The sequence below is a fragment of the Apteryx mantelli genome, chromosome 30, assembly GCF_036417845.1.
Source record: "Apteryx mantelli isolate bAptMan1 chromosome 30, bAptMan1.hap1, whole genome shotgun sequence".
Classification (NCBI taxonomy): domain Eukaryota; kingdom Metazoa; phylum Chordata; class Aves; order Apterygiformes; family Apterygidae; genus Apteryx; species Apteryx mantelli.
The window spans coordinates 118,322-145,094 of record NC_090007.1 but is presented as its reverse complement, the minus strand read 5'-3'; the positions used below and the strand labels follow the sequence as shown (position 1 = coordinate 145,094).

The 26,773-nt window shown below is 53.2% G+C and overlaps 1 protein-coding gene across 1 annotated transcript in view; it reads left to right on the top strand.

Annotated features, from left to right (window-relative positions):
- The window catches only part of CELF5 (CUGBP Elav-like family member 5), a 52,857-nt gene that overhangs the window by 12,148 nt on the left and 13,936 nt on the right, over positions 1-26,773 (top strand). The window contains exons 4-5 of the mRNA XM_067312969.1: positions 6,299-6,381; positions 18,914-18,965. Of these exons, the coding sequence (XP_067169070.1) occupies positions 6,299-6,381; positions 18,914-18,965 (135 nt within the window). The remainder of the gene's footprint in view (positions 1-6,298; positions 6,382-18,913; positions 18,966-26,773) is intronic.

Here is a 26,773-nt window from a genome sequence, read left to right as displayed (position 1 = left end):
AGACTGACAGGGGCAGGAGCAACCATCTCAGGGGCTGTGTGAAGACGCACACAGTGTGTAGGCAGGTGGATGGCTTTTCCAAAGGGCAGGAAGATAATAGCAGCCCCAGCCTACCTTGCCTCTTTGGCAGCTGGGTTTTGACTCAGCTTCTGCAGGCTTGTAGATAAGCTCCCTGCTGACACCATGTTTCCCCTGCTGAAGCCTTTGACGAGATTTCTAATGCTAAGTTGTATCCAGAGACCCCTCTCATCTGCAGGCTGACGGTCTTTTCTTACTCAAGGCTTTAGACTACTGATGTCAGGAGTAATGTTTAGGATCTGAGGGGACTGTAAATCCCAGAGTCAGTGTGGGGGTTGTAGGGAGGATCAGGCACGGAAAGTTGTTGTCTTGCTGCAATGCCTGTGGGTCTTGCAAGTGGAACAAGGCTGGGTTGTGTTTACAGGGATCTGGAAACCATCCCAGGGCTGGAGGGCAGGTAACGGTTTGAGGGCACCCAAAGCATGAGCAGTCCTTGGGGAGCAACGGCCAGGCCAGCCACGCAGCCTCCGAAGCGACCAAAACACAAGTGGTTGCTTCCAGGTGCCACCTCACTCTGCTCTAGGGGCCTGATGCCCATGTGTGCCATGGTCCCAGGATGGAGCCTGTAACTCAGGGGACAGAAAACACTTTCAGTTTTGGACATGTGATAGAGACGTTTCCAGGCAGGCAACCAGGGAAGACCTGCGAGGTCTTTGGGAGGGGCCGTAGTGAGGTGAATGGTTTGGGGGGCCCTGTCTGTGAATCCCCCACCAGCTTTTGTGCCATCTCCCGCAGTGTTCAGCCCCCAGGCGTCCTGCCTTCTGGCTGTTTTTGCTGTCTTCCCTGAACTTCCATGTGCTGCAAGCTGGCAAACAAGCCTCTGCTGGCCAGAAACAGGAGAAGTCCACCCCTCCCCTCTGCTTATCTTTTTGCGAGGTTTAATGAACTAAATACAGACGGTCATGTGCACAGAGGAGCTGAGAGGGCAGATGCCAGCGGATGGCAAAATGAAGCACTGTCATTAGTAAATGCTCTTGCTGAAGCACGGGGAGGTCTCTGTGTGTGGTAGCAATGTGCCATCTTCCCATCTCGAAGGGTGCTGACAGCCTAGCCTAAGATTTTCAGCTGGGTACCCTGTGTTTGGCTTCTGGGAGGGCAGGAAAGGCATTGCCTGGCAGTAGCTCTTCCAAAAGCCTTTGTGATCTTTAGGAGCCACCCTGTGGGACAGTTGCCGCTGCCAGGGGGCAGCTGGCAGCAGCACCCAGGGGCTCCCTGCTCCCCCTCTCCTTGCAGGCAGCAGAGCTTTGGTTGGTGCTGTGCGCCACTGCATGCCAGTGATAGGCCCCCTTGGCCCCACTGTGAGCCAGCGCTTGGCCCCCATCGCAGGGGGGGTTGGTCAGGCTGCCAGTCATGTCCAAGGCAGCAGGTGCCAGAGCGACGGGCTGCGTCCTCTCCCGGTGCCAGTCCAGACTGTGTTCGGGCAAGGCTGGGCACCTTGTTGAGGATGCCAAGGGTACAGTGCGTGGCTGCTCCCCTGTTGCGGGGCTTGGGCACGACAGCCGTGTCTGCACCATTACGGCTACTGCGGGTGAGCCAGGTAGGGCGTGATTCCCCGGCTTCAGATGCCGAGGCAGCCCCTGCTGTCACCACTGCTCTGTCCAGCATCTGCACATTGGGGGATGCTGGTGACACCAAGGCTTTCAAGAGCCCTGGGCACTTTTAATACCACATCCTGCGTCTCAGCAGGCTTCAAGTTCACGAGCTTGATGCTAGAAGTGCCCAGAGTGGCATAAACCTGTCCCCCATCAACCTGAGCTTGCTGTTAACTGAAGTGGGAAATGTCAAAGTGAGAAGACCTCACATGGGTAACGCGGGCCCCTTCGCAGCCCTGTGCACATCGGCTCTCTGTGGGGCAGGGTGCTGAGGAGAGGGGAGCCCTCCTCTCCCTTCCTGGTCACTTATGTCAGGCTCACAGTTTTTGGAGCCTGAAAAAAACAGCAAAGACATGGTACCAGGATCCTGCCACAGGGTGGAAACCCATCCTAGCCAGGGCGTGGGGCTTTCCTTGACCTTCTGGGCCTTCTGTAGGCTTCGGACACCGGGGTGAAGGCTGGGGTGGGGGGGCTGTGGTCCACTTCCTTGATGCGTCCTGAGGAGCAGTTCATGAGTTAGTTTGCAAGAGATAATGTCTCTTCAGGGAGGAGGGTCTTTTTTCCCAAATGTGTTTCCATAATTCAGCTCGGAATGTAGTGTTCCTGCAACGTCCCTTTCTGTATTTCTGACCAGAGCAAAGAAAACAGAACCGACTCCTGCATCCTACCCCCAAAACACCTGGCTGCGAGGGGCAGTCATCATGTTTTCCAAAGGATGTAGCTGAGCTCTTCAGCCCACTCCTCGCCGCAGCTAGCGCAGCCTCCGGGACTCCTCCATTTGGGAGGTAGGAATGAGCTTCCCAGGTGTGACAGGGTTACGAACAGGCTTACTTACTTGGGCAGCTTAACGTGGAGGCTGTCGGTGAGTGGGTGACCGTGATGGGGTGAAGACTCCTGCTGCAGGGCCAAACGCTGTTGAGTGCTAAAATCCTCCAGGCTGAAGTGCCCCTCACCGTGCTATCTGGGCACAATCCTGCTCCTGTCACAGCCATTGGCAAAACTCCCAGTGACCCTCAGTCTCTGCAGTCCTCTGCTCAGGAGGGCTTGCTTGCTGTTTCCTGCAAATTGAATTACCAGAGAACTGATTGGATTGCAAACAGGTTTAGAAAATGTTTTCATTGTTGCTTTTTAGAGTATCCTTTACCCAAAGTTAAATATAGGAACTGGCCCTGACCTGGGAAGGCTTGGGCTGCAAAGCCCAGTGCAGTACCAGCCCTACAGAGGCTGGGGCTGGGGCGTCCGGGATGGAGATGGCGAGAAGAAAACCACCCTCTGTGGAAAAGCCAGAGCGTGGAAGGCTGTCACGTGCAGCTGAGTGGGACGAGCATGCCGGGACAGCCCCAGGCCTCCCGCGGCGCCTGCCCAGCCCTGCAGCAGGGAGCCGCTGCTTTTTGAAGAGAGACTCCCAAATTCAGTCTCATGCAGGGGAAGTGAAAACAAAATGTCTGCTGCAGTGAATCTGGATCCTTCCTGGCGCCCTGCTGGCTCCAGGAGGGGTGGGAGGCTGACGGCAGCATGGAGGACGTGTGCGCCGGGGCTGAGGCCAGGGCCAGGGCCATGGAAGCAGCGCTCTGGGGGCTCTGACCCCCCTCCTCCCCAGCTGGGCGCAGCCGCGTGCTGCAGCTGCTGATAGCCAGCGAGAATTTCATCCTCGTGGCTATTGGTTTAAGTGCTTTTCTCTGAAAGCCGTGGCTGCCCCGTCCCTCTCCAGCCGTGGAGCCGGGGCCGCCCCACGGCCAGCGAGAGCCCTGGACAACCCCGGCACAGCTGCATCCCCCCCATCCCACTGTGTCCAGCTGTCCCTGCTGAGGGCCGGGGGCCCGGCACCTGCAGCGGAGCAGAAGCCCCATCACGTGGCACCGTGAGAGGGGACCATGGCTGCGGTCCCCACCAGGTCAGCTCGTGCGTCCTCAGCATGCCCCATGCCCACCGCACCCCTTGGCTGCAGGTCACTGGAGGCTGCCAGGTGCCGCCTCAAGCTCTGGGAGCAGAGAGCAGGAGCCGTCTGCTGAGCAAACCCCACCGTGCTGCACTGGATGGGTCGAGTGAGGCTCCTCCAGCTCCATCTTCCCCTGTGGCCAGGCCACAGCTGCTGAAAGCCTTCGTCTCCTGCAGGCCCGGGCCCCCAGAGGCTGGGCAGCCTGGGGACAGGTGAAGAAGGGCTGGCGGGTGCTGGGGGAGACGGTTCATGGCACTTTCGGGATTGGTGTCAGTGGGTGCAGGTGTTGCTGGGCTGTACAAACCCCTGCTCTGGCATGATGACAGCACCTTGCAAAGTAATTCTCCATCCCTGTGCAAGGAGCATCGCTCCTTTATCTCCACTAAATGGTGCACCTTTGTCCAACACTCGTTTTTGTCCTTGTCCTCCCATGGGCTGAGGTTTTTGAGCTTACCAGTGCGCATTACCCCAGCTGGGATGTTACTGAGAACTGGGGCTGTGTCGCAGCGACAGGGATTGAGCACTTGACTCTGCAGATAGCCTCATGTAAAGCTGTTCATCTCCCACCCTTGGTCTTCTCAGATTTGTTGGCAAATTATCCTGAGACAAGGATGGTGTCTTCTTTGCACGTGCAGGGAGCACTTGATACCAGTGCATTGAAGCTCTCGGTGGAATAAATTGCTTATTCCCAAGTCCTGACTTCAGAATTGCGCATGGTGACTCTCACCCTGAGGATTTTAGAATAGGTCTCATGTGACTTGTCTCTGCCCTGCAAAGTCGCAGACCACTGCAGCAGGTGGGACCCAGGGGAACATCCGCGTTTGGGATGTCAGTGGCTGGACCTCCAGATCTTCACACAGGTGCTTTTCAGGCTTTGCCCCATGCTTGATACCGCAACAGTCTGAGAGGGGAGAGGGAAAACAAAGGGGTGCTTCTGCCGCTACAGAGCTGCCTTTGCCATGGGAAGAAAAGGCCCTCTGCATGTTTCCTGGCCCCACCGCATTTGTTAAATTAACTCATGATCCCCTGTCTGGCTCTGGTGCAGCATTCTTGGTTCAAAACCTGGGCAACAAGGAGCTTTAATTACTTCTTAGAGATGGCTAATATTTGTGTGTATTTCTGGAGTGTTTTTTCTAGCAGGAGCTGTGAGGCCAGGGATGATTTACTTAGCTGCAGCAACTCCCTGGAGTTGGGATGGAAGAAGGGCAATGTAATCGTGCGGCCCTGGATCAGGGTTGTCCTGGGCAGCTGGCTTCGTGTGGGCTGGAAACGTGACGCATCATGAACCGCTCTGGGGCAGGGTGAACAACCCAAGCGGGCCCTGCCTTGCAGCCCCCTCTGGAGCCACGGGGAGCTGAAACAGCTGGGGAGCAGCCTGAGCCAGGCACGAGAAGGTGGGGGCACAAAAGCCTCTGCTTGGGCCATAGCCCCGCATCTGCAGCCCAGCACAGCAATAGCTGCACTGCTGTTTACTAACAAGCTGAAGGGACATGCCCTGCCTTTGCTTAGGATGTGAAATGCCATGGGGAATGGGGGGGGACCAGCAAGGGGGGGGTCAGAGGCATTCTCGTGTCTGTGTCTATTCTCCAGCGCCTTGCCTAGCCTCATCTGAAACAACTGAAGTGATGGAGCTCCCAGCGCTTCCCTTGGGAGATCATTCCACAGTCTAATAAATCTCTCTGCTAGGAAATGTTTCTTGATAACCAGCCAAATTTTTCCTTTTCTCAGTTTCATTTGGTTATTCTTAGCATCAGATCACCCAAAGCTGATCCTTCTTCCTCCTTGGGGGGGGGCTGCAGTTCCTCCCTTCCTCCCATAGCTCCAATTTTAGGCTAAGATGCTGGCTCAAATCTTGACCAAAAACATCAGGGTCTGGCCTTTTTCTCGTGCTTTTCAGCTTGCTTTCTCAGTCAGCCTTGCTGACTGCATCGTGCTTTGTTCTCTGAACTTCCCTTGTTATGCAGGCAAATACTTGTGTGTGTTTGTGCACGTTGTAGGGGTGTGCATGTGGCACAGAAAACCGGACCGCTCCTTCTGTAGCTTTCCTGATTCCATGAGTCTGGATCAAGGGGCTTCTGTATCAGCCTAAAATCCCAGAGCTTTTCCTCTTCCTTATTTATTTTGATGTCATCAGTGATCTCAGTGGTCCTTGCAATTTCCTCTGATATCTGTGTTTTGAGCTGTTTCTTCCACAGGCAACGTTAGCCTGCAATTTGCTCTCCTACTCTCTCTTACCTTGCCCAAAGCCTGTTTCAAACCTAGTTCATTCACTGGGACCCTCTTCCATGACTTCAACAGACTTTGGATGGGGCCTACAATTCCCTTGATGGTGTTTCTTTGTCTTCTTCCCTAGAGTCTGCAACGCATCCAGATTTCATAACATCTGCACCTTTAATTAACAAGTCTTTCCTCTTCTCTCCTCTTTTGTTATTTTTTGTTTTGTTTTTACAGGCAATTTATGAAGATGCTAACTAAAATAATAAAAAAAAAATCATGTCTCACACAAGGGCTGTGATGGACATTTCCTCTGTATCTGAGCAGAAAGGTTGGGACAAATGTCTGCTGGAACAAGCCAGCATATGTAGTTCATGTACCTGGGGCACGTGCTGTTACCAAAGAGAGAGCAAGGTTGGGTTGGTGTGCATCTGCAATTGCACGTCTAACTTGGCACTTGCTGTATCTGCCACAGGTTGTGCGTTCCTCACCTACTGTGCCAGAGACTCTGCTATCAAAGCCCAGACGGCACTGCACGAACAGAAGACTTTGCCAGGGGTAAGTCGCAGTGAACTGTGCCTGCAGCTCATGCCACGGGTTGGCAGACAGGGCTTGTTGGGGGAGGGAGAGCTGGGGGAGAGCTGGTTGAGATTAATTTTCCTGCTTGTGAAAGAGGAGGGTGGTTTGGGGGTTAGAACAGGGGTGCAGGGCCAAAGCACAGAGCTGCTCCTCGCAGAGGTGCTTCTCTTCTCTCCGTCCTGCCAAAGCTGCCCCATGTCCCTCCAGCTAAACCCGTTTCTGTGCTGCTCTGCAGCCACTGTGGCATGACGTGGCCTCTCCAGCTCTGTGCTCGTTTCACTGGGGAGCCGGGGTGCCTGGGTGAAGTGCGTGGGCCCAGCCTGCACAGCGGTCATGCTGGAAAGGTGGAAAGAGGCAGCATGAGGTACCAGACCCTTTTCCTCCAGATGTGCAGAACTTCCTTGTCTGCCTCAGCTCTGCCAGGTGCCTGGGCAGGTGGTTCAGTGGCTCTGTGCAGCCAAACCAAAATGTTTTTTAGTGCCGTGGCTGAATTGGACCAGCTTCTCAGAGAGGGAGTGCTCTTGGCATGTCCCATCATCTGGGAGAGAAATGGGTAATATAGGTGAGACCAGAGTGCTGAGCCAGCTGTGGCCATCCCTGGGTCCTGCTCCCTCCACAGCTGGAGCTGGGGGCAAAGCACTAGGGGAGCCCAGGAGCTAGGTGCTGCGGATCAACCCCCATGTTGCAGAGAAGCCCCCTGCCTCCCTGGGACCCGCTGTTGAGCTGAGAGGAGGTTTGAGTCACTGCCATTCCCATTTCAGTGTGGTGCGAGAGCCTTGGACCCCTGGACAGGTCTCTTGCTGTGCTGAGGGGCTCAGTGTGCGTGCTGGAAGAATTCACTTGTAGGAGAGCAGGCAGAGGAGTTGGGAACTTATAGACAGAAGCTCACAGGAGGCCAGGAGTGCTCAAGGCAGCAGGATAATTAATGTAGACCAGGGGTCTCTGGAGAGGGGTCAGGAATTCATAACCATAACATTTCCCATTTAACCATCCAGGTCCAGACAACCTCCCTCACCTCCCCTCATGACCTCCCCACGCACACCTTTTGCCATATTGGTTTACCTGTGCTCCCTTTGTGTGCGGGTCTGTGTTGACATTCGAGGGCAGGAAAATGCTCATGTTTTAATTACCACTTAATGGAATCTTTACTGTTACCAGCTATGGATGTTCCAGGTTATCTCAGGGCAGCAGGGGAAGAATGCAGATAACTAGGTACTTGAATACTATTTGACTTAATTTTCTGTGAGGGAAAAGGTCAACCTTTTGGGATAAAGCAATGATGTAATCTGTGTGCATTGGCCCAGGGCAGAGCTGACAAAGTCCATAAGAGCAAGTCGCAGGGTGTGGGAGAGGTATCTATGGATGCTGGATGGGTCGTGATGCAGTGCTGCACCAGTGGAGAGGAAACGGACATGTCCCTGTCTAGTACCTCTAGAGGGACCCTCAGAGGTTATTGGTGTGAGGCTCGGTGCATAAAGGCACTCTCTGTTTTGCTGCCATCCTATATTGGGGTCTATTGCATGTTTCACTGTTCTCTGTCGTTTGTTGTCCGCATTTAGAGTGCTGCATGGGGTCATGTTTAAACAAGCAATGCAAAGCACATTTATCTGAGATTGGGTGATCTAAAGGTTTTTTATGTTTAGGGAGGCATAGGAAACTGCTTGGGAACAGGAAGAAGTGTTTGCTGCCAGATACTTTCGAGCATGGTAGTCTTCAGACAGTTAATGAGCTATGTGCTGTTCTTAGGTTTCAGGATTAACATGGAGATGAGCTGTGTTGTACTTGGAGCTGTACATCTTCATGCTGGCAATATATGACTTCATCACATTCAGTTTTTCTTTAGGAAATTCCCTGTGTGATCAAGAAGGCGGGATTCTCTTTGGTCATTTTAGTGATCGCTTAGAGATGGTTACTACCAAAATGAAACAGACCTCCAGCCTGAGGAGGTAGAGTTGATCTTGACATGGAAGGGGCTGGCTGACCTCAGGTAGCTTGCAGCCCTATTTGCTTTGCTTGGTTTGGTCATTGTGTCCATGTAGCACCACCCATCCCTGTGGCCCAAGTGATCACAGAGAATACTCTGGAAAGGAGGCGCAGTCAGGAGTTCTGGGCAATTGATTGTTTCCCTCTTTTGGGAACGACATAATGAAATTTCTCCTCTGTACATTCATATTTAGACCATCTTATGATGAACTCTGTTGCAAAGCCTCTCACCAAATACATAGCAAGGACCCTAGCACAGGGCAGTGAACAGAATGTACTGAAGCAGACCACGGGGGTTTAAGTAAATGGGCCATAGTATGGTAAACAAGCACTTTCTTGCTTGTTTTACCCATTTACCACCTCTTTATTACAAATAGCAATAGCAGTAAGAAAGTTTAAGGGTGTGCATAACATCAGTGTAGGGTTACACAAACATTCACCTGAATGCATGACCAAGCATCAGTGGCTTTAGAGACAGCAAAGGATGGAGCAGCATAGAAGGTGTTTTATTGGGTAATACTACACTTGCCCCTGTATTGCAAAGCAACCATAGATGCCACAAGTACCTTCTTCATTGGTCTCAATGTAGAGACCAGTGGCTGATCTCAACAGTTCATGAATCCAAATAGAGATAAATGGTTTTCATAGCTGAGAGTGGGGATTTGATAAGGTCAGACTCAAGGAAATGCTTTGATATGGTTTCTGGTAGGTCCTCAGGCTGTGAACAGGGGACTAGACAGATGAAGTGAAACAGGATGCCTGGGTTCTCTTTCCAAGTCTGTCTCTGGGTTGGTGCTGTGCCTGCAGATGTATTGCTTACGCCCTCTGTGCTTGATGCTAGCGATGTCTGTATCCAGGAATGCTGCCATACTGTTCCTGCGGAGCTGCACCTGCAGTGTGGCTGTCCTGAGGTTTTATATTGTTGCTCATTACTGTAGGTTTTCCACATAAACCAGTAGGAATCACCATGGTCTCTATTGGCTTTTATGGCACTTCTGGCAAGTTCTCCCATTTAGGAGGTCAAAATTCTCTTTGCATTGTGATTTTTACTTCATTTGTTTGTTTTTAAATTGGGGGCCGTTGGGTGTCTGCTAGCTAAATAGGATACAAGAGTTAAGCCCAGAAAAGCTTTTTGTGGACAGGAAGGTGTAGCATCTTTTTCCAAAAGTAGCCAGATTTTGGGCTCACTTTGTCTCCCACCAGAATTTGTTCCCCTCATCCAAGAACGCTCTGGTCCCAGCTCTGCTCTGTTTCGTCCCAGACTCTGTAGTTTGCGTTATGTCAGAGGAGCCAAGTCATCACTGCAGTTCAGAGATCAATGTCAGGCTTTTGTGGAGCTGGGGCTATGGATCCATGCATTTCTTTGTGGACAGAGATCATTCAGTGGACTTTGGAAGCAGATGTGAGGGGAGAGAAAGAGTTTCATAAGGGCTGGCATGCTCAGGGTGAAAAGAGAGAAGACTGTGAGCTGTATTTTGTATTATCTAGAACTTGTGTTCGGAGATACAAAACACCTGTGTTGCCTGCAGAGCTGGTGTGTTGCTCTCAGTCCAGTCTGGCAGTAACAAGTGCATGGATCTTCCCATTGGGAAGGAAGGATGGAGCGTCCTAGAATGGGGACCTAAAGGGCATCCTCGGGGAGCAAGCAGCAGTGTCTAAGAACCCAGACTTGCTGAGGAGTTGAAAAGGCCAAGTATCCGGAAAGCAGGGAAGGTGCCCTGCCTTGTGGCTGTGGGGACGGTGAGCCTGCAGAGATCCTGTTTTGTGTTCCCCAGACTTGCTCCATGAGGACAGGCTGGGGAAGTACATGGTCAGGTCTCACTTGGTCCTGCTGGAGCAGCCTGACAGGCTCCAAAGACACAGCAGTGACGGAGGCAGATCTGCCTGAGGAACAAAACAGAAAACAATCATCTCTGTTGCCTGCATCCACACTGCTGGGGGGAGATGTACAGCCCAGGGAGGCTGAACAGAGGCAAAATCTTTGGACTGGAGAAGCAGAGAGAGCATCAGGCCCTCACCCTCCTTGAATCCCTTGTCCTCCTCAGCTGCCAGCCAGCACAGCGGTGCAGTGCTTCACCTCCTCCCTGCTCCCTGGCACGCTCCTCCCCGGCTGGGTGAAACGATATTATATCTCAATAACCCATGCTTTTGATTCGTGATTGTGCCTTCACTTTGCTGGGTTCTGAAAGGAATTGGAGAGGTTATTAATGACACGCAGTGATCACACACCAAGTTAAAGCCTCTCGCTAAGTGAAATTTGAGGGAAAAGCAGCCAGCTTTTCAATATTTCGCAGAAACACTTTGTGTCTCTTTTCATTTGCAGCCAGACAGTTGCAAATTGCATAAAATTGCTCCCGAAGAAGAAGGGGGAGAAGAATAGAGGGAGGGAAGGGAGGGAAGGTTTTTTTTTAAAAAGTGATTCTTCTGGCAAGATACAGTTACAGTTTTATTTCTATGCAGAACAAAGAAGGGCTTGCTGAAAGGTAGGCAAGTAAGTGGCAGAAATTGGTATTGATCCAAGCTGGGAATATGGGCAGTTTAAGAGCAGCAGTGGGGGTATTGAAATGCAGCTACATCAGGGGGAGAACTCATGGATGCAGCGAGGGCTTGGGAACGCAGGGACACAGGAATGGAAAATTACAGAGAGCAGCAGCATTAGAACAGAGACTCTGGGAATGCACCAGGGGTTGAGATGCAGCAGCAGTAACTCAGATGGCTGGGCACAAGGATTAATGCAGAGACTAGAGCAGCGCTTGGGCGGAGGGCATCCCTGTGGGCAAGCTGTCTCCTGCACTGTCAGAAGCCAGGGCTCCCCTGTGGGCTGTCCATCAGGATCCACTGCAAGTGGTGATATGATGGGACATGAGTGACTGGAGAGGTTTGGTAGAAGAGGGCAAAGCATGTCATTCTCCCCTCTCCTCCTCTTTTGTACAAGTGCTGGTGTGCAGCCAGCCCAGGGCAGTGTTTCTGAAACAGCTTCTTCGTGTGAATCCTGCAGGCCATTGCAGCTGGCAGGGCTGGGAGACATGCTGAGGAGCAGAATAGAGGGCCTGGATGTTTGTTTGGGGGCTGAAGCTGGGCTCCAGTTGTTGCTCCTTGATGTGGTCTACAGTTTGAGCCCTCAAGCAGGGCAGGGTGGAGAAGCTTCTCCCATGTCCATCCTGCAGGTTTGACAGAGACACTATCGGTGAGTTCACAAGAGCCACGCAACATCGTCAGTAGAAGGTAGCATTGCAGAGAGCATGTTAAGGCTATCTCATGGAAATGGCAGGACATGAAGGTAGTGAGACAGAGCAGCTCCTGGCTAAGCAGCAGTGCCCGCTCACTGCGGAGAAGTTGCAAATACCTACTCCTTTGAGAATTTGGCTCAAGGGGCTGAGAACCAACAGCAAAGCAAGGCAGCAACCCTGCAAAATACATACCCTGAAGAGGCAGAGGGAGAGCAAGCTGCCAAGGCAAACATTGGCTCCTGCTGCCTAGAGAATTGGAAAGCTAATGAAATTAAGGATCAGCACCCACCCGTTCCCACACACTGCCCCAAAACACACATGCAGGCTCTCTCCTGGCCTCCCTTCCCAGAAATTCCTGCCCATTGCACAAAGGGATGCTTGCATCTCCTTGAAGCCCAGAGCTTGGGCTTTTGTCTCCCTGTGCTTCCTGGTGAGCCCACTCATGCTCGTGCACACGGCAACCCACACAGACCTTTGTCTTTCCAAAGGCTCCACACTGCTGAACGTGACTGCACACTGCACGCAGTGCGGCCAGCTCCTGCTCGAGGTGCTGTCTGCTGGGACCCCCTGGTCCCTTCCTGCAGAGCTGCTTTCCAGCCGGGCAGCCGCAGCCTGGATCGTCGCAGGGTGTTACTGTGTTCCCAACTGCAGGACTTGGCCTTTATCACCATTAAACTGTACGAAGTTGCCATCGTCCCTTTCTCAAACTTGTTGAGGTTCCCCTGAACAGCAGCCCTGCCCTGCAGCGTCCTGGCTGTGCTTGCAATCTGACTCCACTGCAGACCTGCTGAGGGCATGCGTGAGCCCTTCATCCGGGCTGTTAGTAAAGACATTAAAATGTCTTGGCCTGGTCGTGACCACGGAGGGATACCACCAGTAGCCAGCTGGACTGGGTGCTGGTGGCCACCACCCTTTTGACTTGGCAGCGCAGCCAGTTTTCCAGCCACCTTCTGTTCCACCAGTCCAAACCACATCTCACCAATGTGGCTAGGAGGGTATTATGGGAGACAGTGTCTTAGGCCTTGCTGAAGTCCAGGTGACCAACAACCACTGCCCTCCCTGCAGCCACAGCGATGCCGTGCTGCAGCCCGTTCTTGAGCCGTTTTTCTCCGGGTGCATTTTTTGTTGCAGCAAGAGGTGTTTGCATCACTGTCAGGTTGGTTGCTCTCAAAGCGTGGCGGCTGTGGCTGTCAGGAAGCCCGTGGCCCGTTAGCGGTTGCCATGGGAACGGGAGCTAATCATGGCCCACGCGTGGCAGCTGGGTGCAGAGGTCCCCGGTGCAGCCCAGTGCCCAGCACCACGCGCTGGCCCCACGGTTCACAGCAACAAAAGAGCATTAAATTAGCAGGGACCTCTCTGTCCCCAGTCACTGTAATTAAGCTGCTGTGGGGGAGGGAGCCGGGGGCAGCGCAGCAGCCTCACAGGTGCTGCCGGCATCTCCTGGTCATTCTGGTCGGAGCTGATGGAGAGTGGTGGACACCTCCATGCTGCTGCCAGTCCCTGCATGTCATGGGAGGGGATGTGGTCCCCACCACGTCCCCTTTCCTCTCTCACTTACCCCCTGCCGCTTGGCCAGGGGTGCTGTTTTTCAAGGAGTCTCCCAGCCGGGGCAGGCTCCCCGGCACAGCCGAGGCCCTCACGGTGCCCAGTGGCAGTGCTGAGCCTCACTGGAAGCTGCCTCCACACAGGTAGCCCAGAGCACAGGTAGCAGGAGCCCACCTGAGCAGGTGCTCCCACGCGCTCCGTGGCAGCCTTGGGGACCTCTGGAGACATGCGTGAGACTCGCGCCAGCTCTCTGCAAACCCTCTCAGCTCAGGCTTCCCATGCCCCCGCGCTGCCCTTTCCCAGTTTGCGGAGGACCTCGGAGGCTCCCTCCTGTGAGATCAGTGCATGGAAAAGTACCGGAGGCTGCAGGACCAGGTGTGCAGTGAAGCAAGGCCAGTGATGCACCAGCGAGCACAGGGCAGGGTGAGTTTTGGGTGCCTTCTCTGCACAGCCCGGCAGGAAGATGAAAGCAGGGCGAGTGTGGCAGCATGGGCTTCGTGGCTTCTTGGTGTTGCCATTGTGCTGACAGTGCTCCCAACATTCCCCTCTGCAGCCACCTCCAGCTTGCTCAGAGTGATATGGTAATCCATCTCACATCATCTTATTCCTGCTCCCTGTAGGCCTGCTAGGCATTTTCCACCTCGCTCTGGATTGAGAATTGCTCCTGTGTTTAGGGCCTCCTTGGATAACCCAGGCCCTGTCCTTGCGAAAGCGAGATCCTGCGGCTGATACAGAGCGGAGAGCCTGAGCACCAAAGTGTGTGGGTCCTTGGGCGTGTGGCTTTCTGGAGGCTATAATGGACTCTTGTGCTCTTGATGAACTTGCTAGAGGAGTTTTTGGGGTTGTCTGTTCCTTCAGCCCTGTCTTGCAAGGCAGGAAGAGCAGGAGGATGTTTGGGTCCGTATACTGCCGGGGCCATATACTGCTGCTTCTTGCACTGCTGAAAAACCCTCTTGAAAGCAGCAAGGTCCTCACATGAGTTTAGTCCAGAATTTTTCCTTCTGTTGCCCCCAGGGGATACTTGGTCTCCTAGCACCTACAGAAGAAGAAGTTAGCCCTTTCCTCTTCTCACCTTAAATCCCCTTTGACCTTCACTGGGACTAAAACACAAGTGACAAGAAGAGATCAGGGCAACAGGGAAGATCGTCTGATGTCCTCCTCAGTGCTGTGCCCTGTGGTGCCCTGAAGCATCAAGGAAGGAGCCCTGTGAGGACAGACTGACCATTGATTCCTGAGATGTGTCCACCAAACAGTCACGCACATGATAGGGGCTGTAATTGCTATGTTGGGCTGGCCTCCACACTGGTTATCTGATGTTAATGCATGCACAGTAATGGCGCTGTCACTTCCATAGAGATATTGGAGAGATCCAAAGGCTTTCTGAGTCACAGCGATAAGGTGCTTGCCTTGCTCACAGGGCAGTGCTAGCTGGAGCGAGGACAAGGATGACGGAGTGCATTAAGGAAGGAGGAACTCAGGACAGCAGAGACCGCGAAAGGCACAGCAGCCGGTCTGTGTGTGTTGTGGGCCTTGCGCTGCTTGGATGTCCGAGGACACCTGCATGCAACTCTGCTCTCACTCAGCCCTTGCCTTTGTTGGGGGGGGGGGGTGCTTCCCCACTCTGCCTATTTGTCCTCTGTGCTGGGGTAGGGAAAATACCCCTCCAAGGAAACCTGCAAAATAGTTGGGGTTTATTTGCTCTTTTCCTAGTGATACAAAGCAATGGGGTGCAGTCCCTCCACAGCCTTCCTTGCTCATGCAGAAAGGGAAGGCCTTAGTTATGGGGCAGGAGCCCTGTGGTTTGGACTCCTGGCTTCACATCCTGCTTCTGCTGCAGACCTCCCATGTGACCTTCATCTGCTGCCTGTACCTTGGTTTCTCCACCTGAAAAATGGCACTTACAATGATCCTTGTCTCCTCCAAAATGGGGCTGGGGGGGGGGTGGGGCATGAATTCCTAAGCAGCCTTTAGAGCTGTGGTGGAATGGTGTTAGGTGATAATGTTGCTAATATTTCTGTATGAGGCTGAACTACCCTTTCACCCTGAAGGATGGTGTTTCTGGGCAGGACTGAGGTACCCTGAGACATCAGTGGAAAGATGCAAGCAGGAGGCTTGAGCACTGAGGCTGGCACCAGTCCATCACTGCTTGCCTTCCTGATCAGAAAGAGAATCCAAATGTGCAAATTGACATTTAGATGCATGTATTTTGCACAGCTAGAAGTGGTGATCCACCAGGCAGGGTGGCCCGCAGAGCACCTGCCCATGACTGGAAGAGCCCAAGACCCCAGGACCTCGTTCTGCCAGTGGCCTTGGATGCCTTTTGGTTCCTGAAGCCCCAGAGGAGCCAGCCTGCATTGTGTGTTTCATGCTGTCTGCCTCTGACCCACTTAACGCTATGAGGTTCCCCTGCCTTGCACCTGAGGGGCTATTCTGCATCACTTTTACTCATAATTAATAGAGAGCAAGCCCTGCCATCCCTGGGGGGGCTCGCTGCCTCTCTCCAGCCTCCACAGTCTGAAAGCTGAGGAAGCAAGAGGTAGTGGTCATGGCTCCTCCTTTGAGGCTGTGGCTCCTGGGTGGCTGAGATGACAGCTCATGCAGGGCATCAGTGTAAACATGGGGAGGAGGGGTTTCTGGGGAAGAGAGAAACATTGCATTTTGGGTGAAGAGAATTGTAAACTCTGGCACCAAATCCAGACCTGTGACATAGCCTTTCTTCTCTGCTTACCTGTTCCTCTGTCATCTGGATCTGTGTCTCCCTCTTGCTGACATTGATAGGGAATTTCACCTGAATTTGTCTAGAATTTGGTCCTTTTGGGACACTCTGGCTTGGAGAGCCCCAGGGTTGAAAAACATGGCCTTGAAGTCAATAGCAGAGCTTCCTCTGACTTCAGCAGGGCCAGAATTTTTCCTGCAGATCCATGATCTGAAGAGTGCTACAAGGGTAGGACCATTTCCTTGAAAGCAGAGAGGAAGCCTGGACTCAGTGCCCTTTTTTTCCTATGCTCATCAGGCCCTGGGGATGGGGTTGGGGGGGGATGAAGTTTAGACACTGTCTGACCAGCAAGGCCTCTCATCACTGCCTCTTCCCGGGAAAACTCGAGGCTGCAGTGCCTCTCCTCCCGCCCAGGATCTCCTCATAGCTTGCTGAGCGGGACACAGGAGATGTGGATGCTGTGCTTCACAGCATCAGCTTCTGTTCATCAGAAGACCTTTAATGCTCCCATGGTCAGCAGAGCTTTGGAGAAAGTGAGCTGCCTGTGTGAGAAGGGGAGCAGTGCAGGCAGAGAGGCTGTGGAGGGGAAGTGCGGTTGTGTTTGGAGAGAAGCAACGCATCCTGCCTGGATGTGGGGGGAGAAGCTGGAGGAGGGCAGGGGGACCTCTGTCCCCTCCCACGTAATGTCCCTCACTGCATGTGGCAGGGGTGTGTGTGTGTGTGTGTGTGTGTGTGTGTGTGTGTGTCCAGTGGGCCATGGAGCGTTAGCAGCAGGTAGGTGGTGTGGAGAAGTGCAGGGGTGGGGGGGGGGGCAGGGTGGGAGGAGGTGAGCCCATGCTGGCCTAACAGGATGTGCTAAATGTTAATGGGAGATTCTTCAGAAATGAACAAATAGGTTAATTTTTAATGCTTGGCTAAATAATTTAATGAGGAAAATTAAGCTCAGCTAGTGAGGCAGGCAAAACTGCATAAATCACTGGCTCAAGTCCTCCACGCCATGTGTGTGCTCACGTGTGTGGGGTGGGTATGTGTGGTAGAGGCATGCAGGTCTGTCTGTGCACAGACCTCTGCTTGGCGCTCGGGATCTGGGGCATGCACACCCTGCCTCTGTGGCTCTGGGGTGACCTGGGCCGGTACAGGTATGGCTTTCTTGGACCCAGGTGTGTTCTCTGATCATGCTGCAGTTGATGACTGGAGGCCACAAAAATTTGCATTTCCAGTTTGCTGTGCAAACCAGCAGCATGTCCTCCCCCCATGCCATTGCTCCCTTCCTCCCTCACTGTGAGGGGAAGGGCAGACCATCCCTGCTGTAGGGACAGAGCCCTTCATCTGAGACCTGTGTATGGAGCTGAGAACCCCACAGGGATGCCGCAAGGCCAGGGCATTGAGTTAAAGCAACTGTGGACTCTCTCTGCACTTGTAGGCACCCCTTTCTGCTTGAGGGGGGACTTTGGTATTTCACTTGTCTTTAATGGCAGCATGGGACAACAGGATTAAAGCTGTGGTGGTGTCCCAGGTGTGGGAGCCTCCGGGTCTCCAGTTCTCTGCAAGGAGGCCCTGGTCTGCCTCTGCCTGGCTGGGAGACCTCCCCTTCCAGAGGGCCCTGCAGCTCTTCCCCACACCTCAGCACCTGTGTTGCTTGTCTCCTCCCCATTACCCCCCATCCTCCAGAGCAGAGGAAGACCAGCCCAGGACCAGCCCTCACTTTGGCCGCCTTCAAACCCACTGGAGCTTGCAAGGGCTCTGGAGCCACGCAGCCCTTGGCCAGGGGCTTGGCTGGGCGCTGGCCATGGTCGCGTGCTGGTGCCCCCGTGGCCAGCGCTGTCCAGCAGCTTGGCGGGCAGCGGTGCATGTCCCCATGGTTCATGTCCCCGTGGTGTGTCCCCCCCATGGCATGTTCCCCCATGGCGTGTGTCCCCCTGTGCTGTGCCCCCCTGCGGCATGCCGACCCCCAGGGAGCAGGGCGAAAGGGAAGGTGCGGACAGATGGACAGGGAGGGGGGCCTTCCCCCTCCCCGGAGATCACATCAAAATGTCTCTTTTGTGCAAAGCAGAGGGAATGCCCCCAAGAGCTGGTTTCCATGGCAACCACAAATGTCAGGTTCCATGTGGTGAACCGCGGTTTCCATGGCGACGGGGCCTTCAACCAAGGTGCTGGGAGCAGGAGTAACGGCCCATGGGGGAGGGGAGTGGTGCCCTGGGCACCCGGGGGGGCCAGAGCCGGGATGGGGGATCCGGGGCTCTGGGGCGGGGGTGGGGGGGGCCGCGTGGCCGCTTCCTGGCGGTGCTCCCTGCTCCCTTCCCCCAAACAGATTTGCTCCACACAGGAGCCGAGATCTGAGCCTACCCCTCCATCGCCATCCCCATCTGTTTAGCTTAATCCTGCATTTGCTTCCTGGTAGGAATAAAGCCATTTCTCAGCGCGGCAGGAGTGGTGGGGAGGGAGGAAGCCAGCTGCCCCCCTGGCTCCACGCCGAGCCCGGGGCCTGGCACTGCTGCTGGGCACTGCCGGCCTCTCCTGCCCAGCCTTGACACCCAAACACGCCGGCATCCGCCCCAAACAACCCAGCCTTTACTGCCCAAACACCCCAGCCTCCACCCTGAAACAGCCCGGCCTCCACTGCCCAAACATGCCCCCAAACACCCCGGCCTCCACCCCGAAACACCCCAGCCTCCGCGCCCATGGAAGGGAGTGTTTGGCACTCTCAGCCCACGCACGGCTCGGGCAGGCTGCCGGCAGATGCTGCTGCAGCACAGCGTGGCCCCTCCTCAGCGCCGTGCCGTGCCACGCTGTCGGCGCGAGGGCTGGCAAGGGCGAGCAGGACGTGCCTGCATGCGGCACTGTCCCGAGCCAGGCTCAGGGCCACTGTTTCCTCCCTCCTGCAAAGAGAGTGAGTGGCTCAGTTAAGTGAGGTGCCCATGGCTGCATGGAGTCGGGGCAAGCATGGGAAGAGCTTTCAGACGGGGTAGTACCCCAGCCACTGTGCGCCTGGCAGGTGGGCCAAGCGCTAATCCTCTGCATTTCTTTTTCATTGCAGATGGCACGCCCGATTCAGGTGAAACCCGCGGACAGCGAGAGCCGTGGAGGTAGTTGTCATCTCTCCTTGCTTATTTGCTGGTGGCTTTGCAGTTGGGAGGGGGGCCAAGCAAAGAGACCCAGGTCCTGACCTGGCCTTGCTCCTCCCACGGTCTAAGTGGAAGGATGTTTGTGTCGGCAGGGCACATGGGGGGAGTCTAGGCATGGGCATGCATGGGGAGCCTTCGGCTTGGCCCAGCAGGCAGCTGAGCGCACCCTGCAGCCAGGTGGGATGGGGCCAGGACAGAGCTGCTGCCCCGCTCCTGTTCCCAGCCCACTGCCAGGTATTGCCCGCCTGGCAGCACCAGCCCCCAGGAGTTACGGCAGCAGGCATCCACTGTGATGCAGGGCACAGGGTCCGGGAGGGTGCGGGCAGCTGGAAGGAATTTTCCTCGGTCCCATGGCTGAGCAATCCTGTATAAGCCAAATCCTTCCCTCAGCACTGGCTTTTCAACCTGTTCAGCTTGCTGCTTCGTGGCTGGATCTCCCCTGTCTGCTGCTTACCCCTCTGCCGCCCTGGCGCTGTGGACCGTCTCAGCCCCTCCACCCTCGGTCCTGCAGCAAGCCCATCATGCCTGCCAGCGGCAAGTGCTGCTGCAGAAAACAGCGTGTGATGGAGAAATAGCATCTGAGGGGAAAGGGAGGATCCTGAGTTTCGGCTCGAGATGGAGGTGCTGTCAGCCTGCAGAGGACCGGCTTGGTTAGAGCAGCACACGCTGAGCAGCTCAGAGCTGGAAGATTGAGAGCAGAGGAATCTGTGTTAATGTAATGGGAGCTCACGCCAGCTCAGATGCCTCCTCCAGGTGGAGAAGGTTTGCAGCTCCAGCCCTTTGCAGATTTATGAACACCTTTTGTTGCTTTTCCTTGTCTTGATGCATTTCTTTTCCTCCTCTTCCATTCCTACATGTGCCTTTCCATGCCTTGTGCTGTTGGTGCTGTCTCTGAAAGCAGTTTGTGGGTGGGGAGGGGAGAATTTGTGTGAGACTGCTTATCCCTGCAGGGCAGCATATCCCGCATGTTGTGTTTAATTTGGAGGGCTTTTGTTTTGAATTTTCAGGGGTCATTGCCAAGCAGTTTGTTTGTACTAACTTTCAACTTTTGCACTAGCAGGAACATGATATAGCTATAGATCTATAGATATGCATGTACATATGTGCATGTGTGTGTACACACACACATGCACATATATATAAAAATAATATTTTATAAATGTGTATGTGCATATATGTGTGTGAGCCTCCTTTAAAAAAATGTGTATTTGCTTAAGTCAGATCATTTTTCCAAACAGAAGCTGTGACTTTTCATATTTACTCAAGGGATTAGACACCTGACTTTTACTGAAATCTGGGCATTTAGCTCCCTTGGGCCATGATGAAATCCCAGCCGTACCAGCTATCAACAAGTTCCTTTTGGAACCCCAGGTCCCAGTGGCTTAAGCATACAACCTATGCTGAAACCTGCATGCCTGGATTGCACAGGACTGAATTCATCTCACCTGACTTCAGTCCCCTGGGCCCAGGGCCAGGTTCAAGGTCCTTGTTGAGGCCTTAGACGACCAGAGGCGACAGGTGCCTTCAGGGTGCCTCACCCCCTCACCCTGACACTGATATTACGAGGGGCTGCCCTGTCCTCCGGAGGTGCCTGCAGTGGGGACAGGAAGCTGACCACTCACTGACACCTGGTACCTTTCTGCTAGATACAACCATTAGATGGTTAATCCCTCCCCCCCAACATTACTTTTAAAACTTTGCCCCCATATTTCTAATAGATTCAGAAATCTGAGGTTATTCCTAATGATACCTAACATTGTTCTTTTTTTAACAAAAAGCGCAGGGGACTAGGAAAGCCTTTGCTAGAGGTATCAAAATCTCAGCCTCACAAAGCCGTTGCACCTCCGTGTTGGCAGATCCCTTGCACTCTCATGGCTGCACAGCAGCCCTCGGAGCCAGATCAAAGATGCAGGCAGACAGACTTTCAAACCAATGCCCCATGTGCACACTGCTCTGCTAACACAGACCTGCACTCCGACACATGCGTCCACATGCAAAGGCACACCCGATTACCTCCACAAGCACCACCATGCACAGAGGAACTGAGAGATGAACTGACAGCTCTTCATTAAGCCCTCACACAACAGCAGTAAAAAGAAGCCAAGCATACAGTTCATGCTTTGGGCAGACAGACCACTGCAGCCTTGTTTTCTTAAGAACTTGTGTTTCTTCATTGAGTGCAGCTTTGGAATTGCTGGTGTCTACTATTTAGGCTGAGGTCACTCTGCCTTTTTTAGTTGGTGCAGCCCTACTAGGAACACTGTCCTCTACACAGCCACCTCCTTTTGCAAAATTTCTTTGGGCTTAACATCTTTGATGCCTTAGTTCCTCAGTCAAATTGAGCTGAAATAGGCCAACAGGTTCAAAAGTTATTAGCAAGGGGGGCAGACACACACAGAGACATGCAGACAGACAGACACACACACATGCACAGAGCAAAATTGCATATTTCTCTGAGCTAATAACATTTTCAGCCGGGGAAAGTTTCCATAACACAGACAGGCAGTCCTCTGTAGATGTGCTCCTGCCAGGGACCTGCCTGGCACTGTGTAGCTGAGTCTCCTCGCTGGTGTGGATTTTGGATGCCAGAGCCATGTGCCTGCAGAGGTGTATGGCAATGCTGCTGCCACTGCCCCGCCAGCTGCCTGTGCCACGCTGCCCAGATGAGCAGTGCTGCTGAGTGGGCAGGGGACCCTGCAGGGACTGCTGACATCTCTGAGTGCTGCCAGGCCTAATTAGGGCCCAGTCCCATGGTCTGACACCTTGCTGCCAATCCCAGCCTGTCCTCCAGGCCTTCTGAGGGCAGCCCCAGCACGGACTGCGGCAGAGCTGGGGCTGCAGGTGCATCAGCGATGCCCCCAACTCCCTCCAGGCAGCATTGTGCATCTGCCTGTGCTTGGAACAGTGCTAAGCATATAGCAATAACTGATCCAATAATAGTAATAAATAAATGTCCCATTTTGCTCCTTGTAACTAGTAGCCTGTTATTCTACATTTCACTCCATCAGCTTCCCTTGAATCAGTTCTCTAGTGAAAGGCTACTATTCAGCATGAGTAAGATGATCTCAATCTGCCCATTAGTTATTTTTGCCTTCCCTACAGCAAGATGAGCTTTATTCCTAAAAAAGAAAAAAAATTATCCCAGTATGTGTTTTGTTAATTATTATCATCCTATATTATGAGCAACTTTCACCTAAAGTATCTTGAATGCTTCCTAACCTAAAACAGAGCTGTGCAGATAGAGAAAATATATATTAATTAAAAAAAAAATGTTTCCATTTCATCGTTCTGAAAAGGAAGATTTATTTTTTGGCCTCCCACAAAACTGGTGCAAAAATGGCAATTTTTTCACTTTTCAAGGAAAATGCAACAAAAAAGAAATCACACTTTTTTTTTCAGCACCACTTGTTTCTCATCCAAAAATGCTTTTTCTGCTTCCAACCTGCTGAGGTTTTTCATGGTGAGGAGAAAAAAAAAAAAAAGGTCTTTTTTTGAGCAAAACTCTCCCCTTCCTCCCTCTCTCTCCAAGGATTGCTGTTTTCCCAAGGGGAAATCTCAAAAAATAGCCATTATTTTTGAAGTGTTGCAAATTTGAGCCCTTTTTGTAGCTCAGAGTGGAAAGGCAGCAGTCTCTGTTTTTCCAAGCTTTCTGCGGATGGAGGGGTCCTGTGCCGTGTCCAGATCCCTGTTGACAGGGCTGGCCATTAGCTGGGCTGCTACTGCCTGTGGAAATGAGACAGGGCAATAGATCCAGCCTGCTGTGCTGCTCCTCTCATCAGAGAAGTAGCCAAGCTCATCTGCAGGCCTGGGAAGAGCCACTGCATATAGCAATGGCCCCATGCTGGCAGGGGGCAAAGGGGAGATTTGCCCCAGGGCAGAACTGCTGGGAGGAGGCGGCTGCATGCGGCAGCGCCGCTCAGCTCTGCATTACCCTTGAAGGGGAGCTCCTGTCTCCTCTTCAGTGGCTGAAGACTCCCAAATTAAGCACCCTGAATTAAATACATGAAGCTAGAGCACTGGAATTTGTTTTCTGGTCTAAGGGACACTAATCCTTGGGCTCTGGCTGTGCCCTGGGAAGGCTGTTGCCGGGTATGGGGCTAGCTGGGTGCATTGTTACTAAGCTCTACAGAAGGAGGGTACCAGTACAAAGATGCTGCTTGTGTGAATTTGGGGGGGGGGGTGGTCCTGTCCTTCTGACACAGGCTTTGAGCTCACTCCTTTCCCTTCCACCTCTGCTCTGAGCCCAGCAGGGCCAGCAGAAGGTGGGGTGGGGGCAAAGGCTGTCCAGGAGCATCGCCGCCAACCACCATGCCGCCTGCCGCCACCGCCACCGTGGGGGTGAGCGACTGCACCCGGAGCATGTTTCCATGGCAACTCAATGGCCGGGCATCGGAGGCAATTTTCCTGCTTGCTGGACAGCATGGGAAATTGTCAGTCAGAGTGTAAAAAACAAAAGCTGGAGAGAAAGTGGAGGAGAAAGGACAGGAGCTTTGAGGGATGCTGAGGCAGGTGGGAGAGGGAGCTGCAGCATGGCAGGTGCCTGTGCTGGGCACCTGCAGGAGCTGCCGGCCCAGGTCAGGGTGCCAGTGAGGAGGGGTCCCCTGAGTTGGGATTGACAATGCCAGGAGCAGTGACCAGCGGAGAGCCGGCAAAAGGGCTTGCTGGGTTTCGCTGCAGGTGCAGTGTGATGGGGCAGCTTGGCCACTGGTAGGGGAGGGCACCGATTCAGAAGCTGCCCCAAGCAAGAGTGGCGGAGGAGAGAGGAGGGCGCCGAAGTACCAGTTAGGCCCCACCATGATGAAAGAGGTCAGCAGCAGAGGAGCCTTCACCATGTACCTGTTGCTGCAAACAGGCATCCCAGGGGCACGCGTCCAGAGTCTTCCCCCGTGTAATCTGGGGACCTGGGCTGTGTGGAAGGAAAAGCACTATAAAAAGAAATCCTTCTCTTATGTTTTCAGTAACTTCACCCTCCTCTGATATTGCCATTCTGGGCATTCACAAGCCATTCAAAACCAATAGGTGTGTTCCTTCTTATTTGCCTTTACAGCTTGAGTCCCTAACAGATCACATTTTCAAGCTGTTCTGCTTAGCCACAAAGGCTGACTTTTTTTCTTCCAAATTCAAAGAAAGGAAAGCTAAAATTCCCAGATGAACACAGGACTTCTGGAACTTTCTCTTAGGAAGCCCTGTCAAACAGCAGAAGACTTGCAGGAAAACTGCAAGAACTGAGAACAGCATACACTGTTTGGATGGATCTTTCTCCAAATGCAGGAGGAAAGAATAATACTTTCAATCCAACAGAAATAATATGAGCACGAAACCACAAAAATTATCCAGGACATTCCAAGGCCCTCAGAAGACAAAAACAACTTGCAACTCATGGTTTAATGTTGATTTGGTTGCAAGTTGACAAGGTTGCTTTTTGGAAGTGCCACCACTGCAAAGCTGTGGCCTCTCACATCCAACGGACTATTGCATGGTGGAGACACACGCTTTGGGTGCTGGTGGCAGCCATCAGGGATTTGTGCCGAATTAGTCATTAGCCAAAACTGGAACCATTTACCTGGCCCTCCACTGGTTACCCACCGCTCATCTGCAAAAGCCCTGTGTTACACAAAACCAGAACCAGAACCAAAAAGGCCAATGCTGCAAAAGTGACAATACTTCTGTGTAGCTGTGCCCCCCCCCCCACTACAACTCTAGCTTTTTTTGTTTCTCGTATGACTGCCTTTCCCAGGTGTCTTGACACCACCACCCCGCCCCCAGCAGCTGGAAAGGCTGTGGTGGTCCCTGCGCAGCAAGGCAAGACCATCATGTGCATTTCTGGCTGTCAGTCTTAGTCCACAACTTATGTATTTGCTTGTTAGTTCAAAGAACAGAGTATTTTTTTACAGCATCCAAAGTCAGTACAAATATTTCCCTGTGTGTTTCTCCCATTTGTTGATGTGTTTCTCCTGCTGCATTTGTGGTCCAAAGGCTGTGGTATGGTGCACCTGTCTGATATGAGGGCAATATAGATTCAGGGCAGAGGAAGGGGAAACACTGCAAAACCCAAGCATCCCTCCCCCCCCATTGCCAAACTGGGATCACACACAGTGCCAGGTGATGTTAATGGGAGCACAGAGCTGCTGCTCCTTTAGTTTCTTTCTCCCCTCTACCTTCCAGTAAATCTGCTCCTGACCAGTCCCATTTTCTCCACTCCCCTCCAGTCAGGTTTTGCTCCTTCTCTCCATGCCATTTTTTGGCTGGTTTCCCCACCCTTGCATTTCCAAGCTGGTCCTTGGGTGGAGGCAGACAATGTCTTACTGCTAATGCAACTGTACAGCACTCAGCTTTTCAGCTCCTGTGCCTTAGCTGGGGCTTCTTGGGCATTGCTGAAGCACTACATTTTGGATGGACCCAGTCAGTTGAACTAGCGTCTCCAAAATGCAACCCTTTTATCATGCAGGCGCAGGGAGAAATGCAGACAGAATAGCAAGGAAAATGGAAGGGGAGGGATGAGATTCCCACAGGTTTAATTATCCAGGGAATTGTGCAAATGGGAAGCCAGGAAATCTGGTCTTTTAAAAACACCTGAGGCTGTATATTTCAGCCACTTGCAGTGATGTAAATCAGGAGCAGCAGTTTGGGCCTGAGTAAGAGCAATCAGCCCTAGCCTTAGCAGTTGTAATGCTTGAGCTCTGGTGGAGCAAGGTGGCAGCTGGGTTGATTGGACAGTTCTGGTGCTTAGTGGTATGCTGTGCCCGCAGGAGTGGTGCAGCCATGCAGCACATCTCCCGGTGCTGCCTGCACAGTGGACGTGTGGCTCGGTCTGCATGGCCCTCTTGCTATTTGAGGAACTGAGTTTCTGAGGGCATCTGCCAGGGCTAGGGTCAATGCGCAATCCTGTTCCTGTGCATGCATGAGTCTCCTGTGCCCCAGTGCTTGTCCATGAGTGCTGTGCATGCACTGTCCTGCAAGGGAGCCCTGGGACGGGTGGATGCTCCCAAATGTGTCTGTGCGCGTGTGGGGGAAAGACTCACCTGGCTGGGAGCCAACCTCCAAGCCAAAGAGGATGCCTGCAGTGTGACTGTGTTGTGTGTCATCCATCCCTGACATACACACGCACACCACCACCCCTGCAGCCCTCTATGCTGTTGTAGCTCACAAACCTGTTGTTTTTCAGGTCACTGAACTCTCAAACAGATAGCAGCTTCTTGCTATTTTCCCTGACATGCGTCACATTACATTGGCTTTGTTTGAAGCCAGCCCCTCTGATCCTGCCACTGACAATAAGGAATCATCCCTCACTGCTCCTCCTGAGCTGCGTCCTGACACAGTCGTTCCTGTGGGTCATGTTTGGGGTGGGGGGAAAGCGTTAACTCTTTAATTGACATGACCACCTCCTTGCAAAGATGGGGGTCAGGCTGGCACTGAGGCTGGGGTGTTGATGCTGCATGAATAGCTGATCACAGCAGTCGTGGCCACATTTCTGCTGGGCTGGGTGGCATCTGGCTGCATGCTGCAGGTCAGCTAGGTGCCTCTGTGGCCTCAGGCGGCAGGAGGCAGCGCCGTGCACCTCATCCCACCTCCACTCAGCTGAATTCCGCAGGACCCTGGCCCCACATCCAGGAGGTATTGGCCAGCCTCTCCCCTTGGCCAAAGGGGGACATGGCACAAAATGCCCTCTGAGAGGGGAGAGAGCAACCGGGGGCTCTTTGTTGGCTCTCGCATAACTGCCTTGTTGGCATTTGGCTGATCCTGTTCTGAGGCAAACTGGGACCCAGGATGCC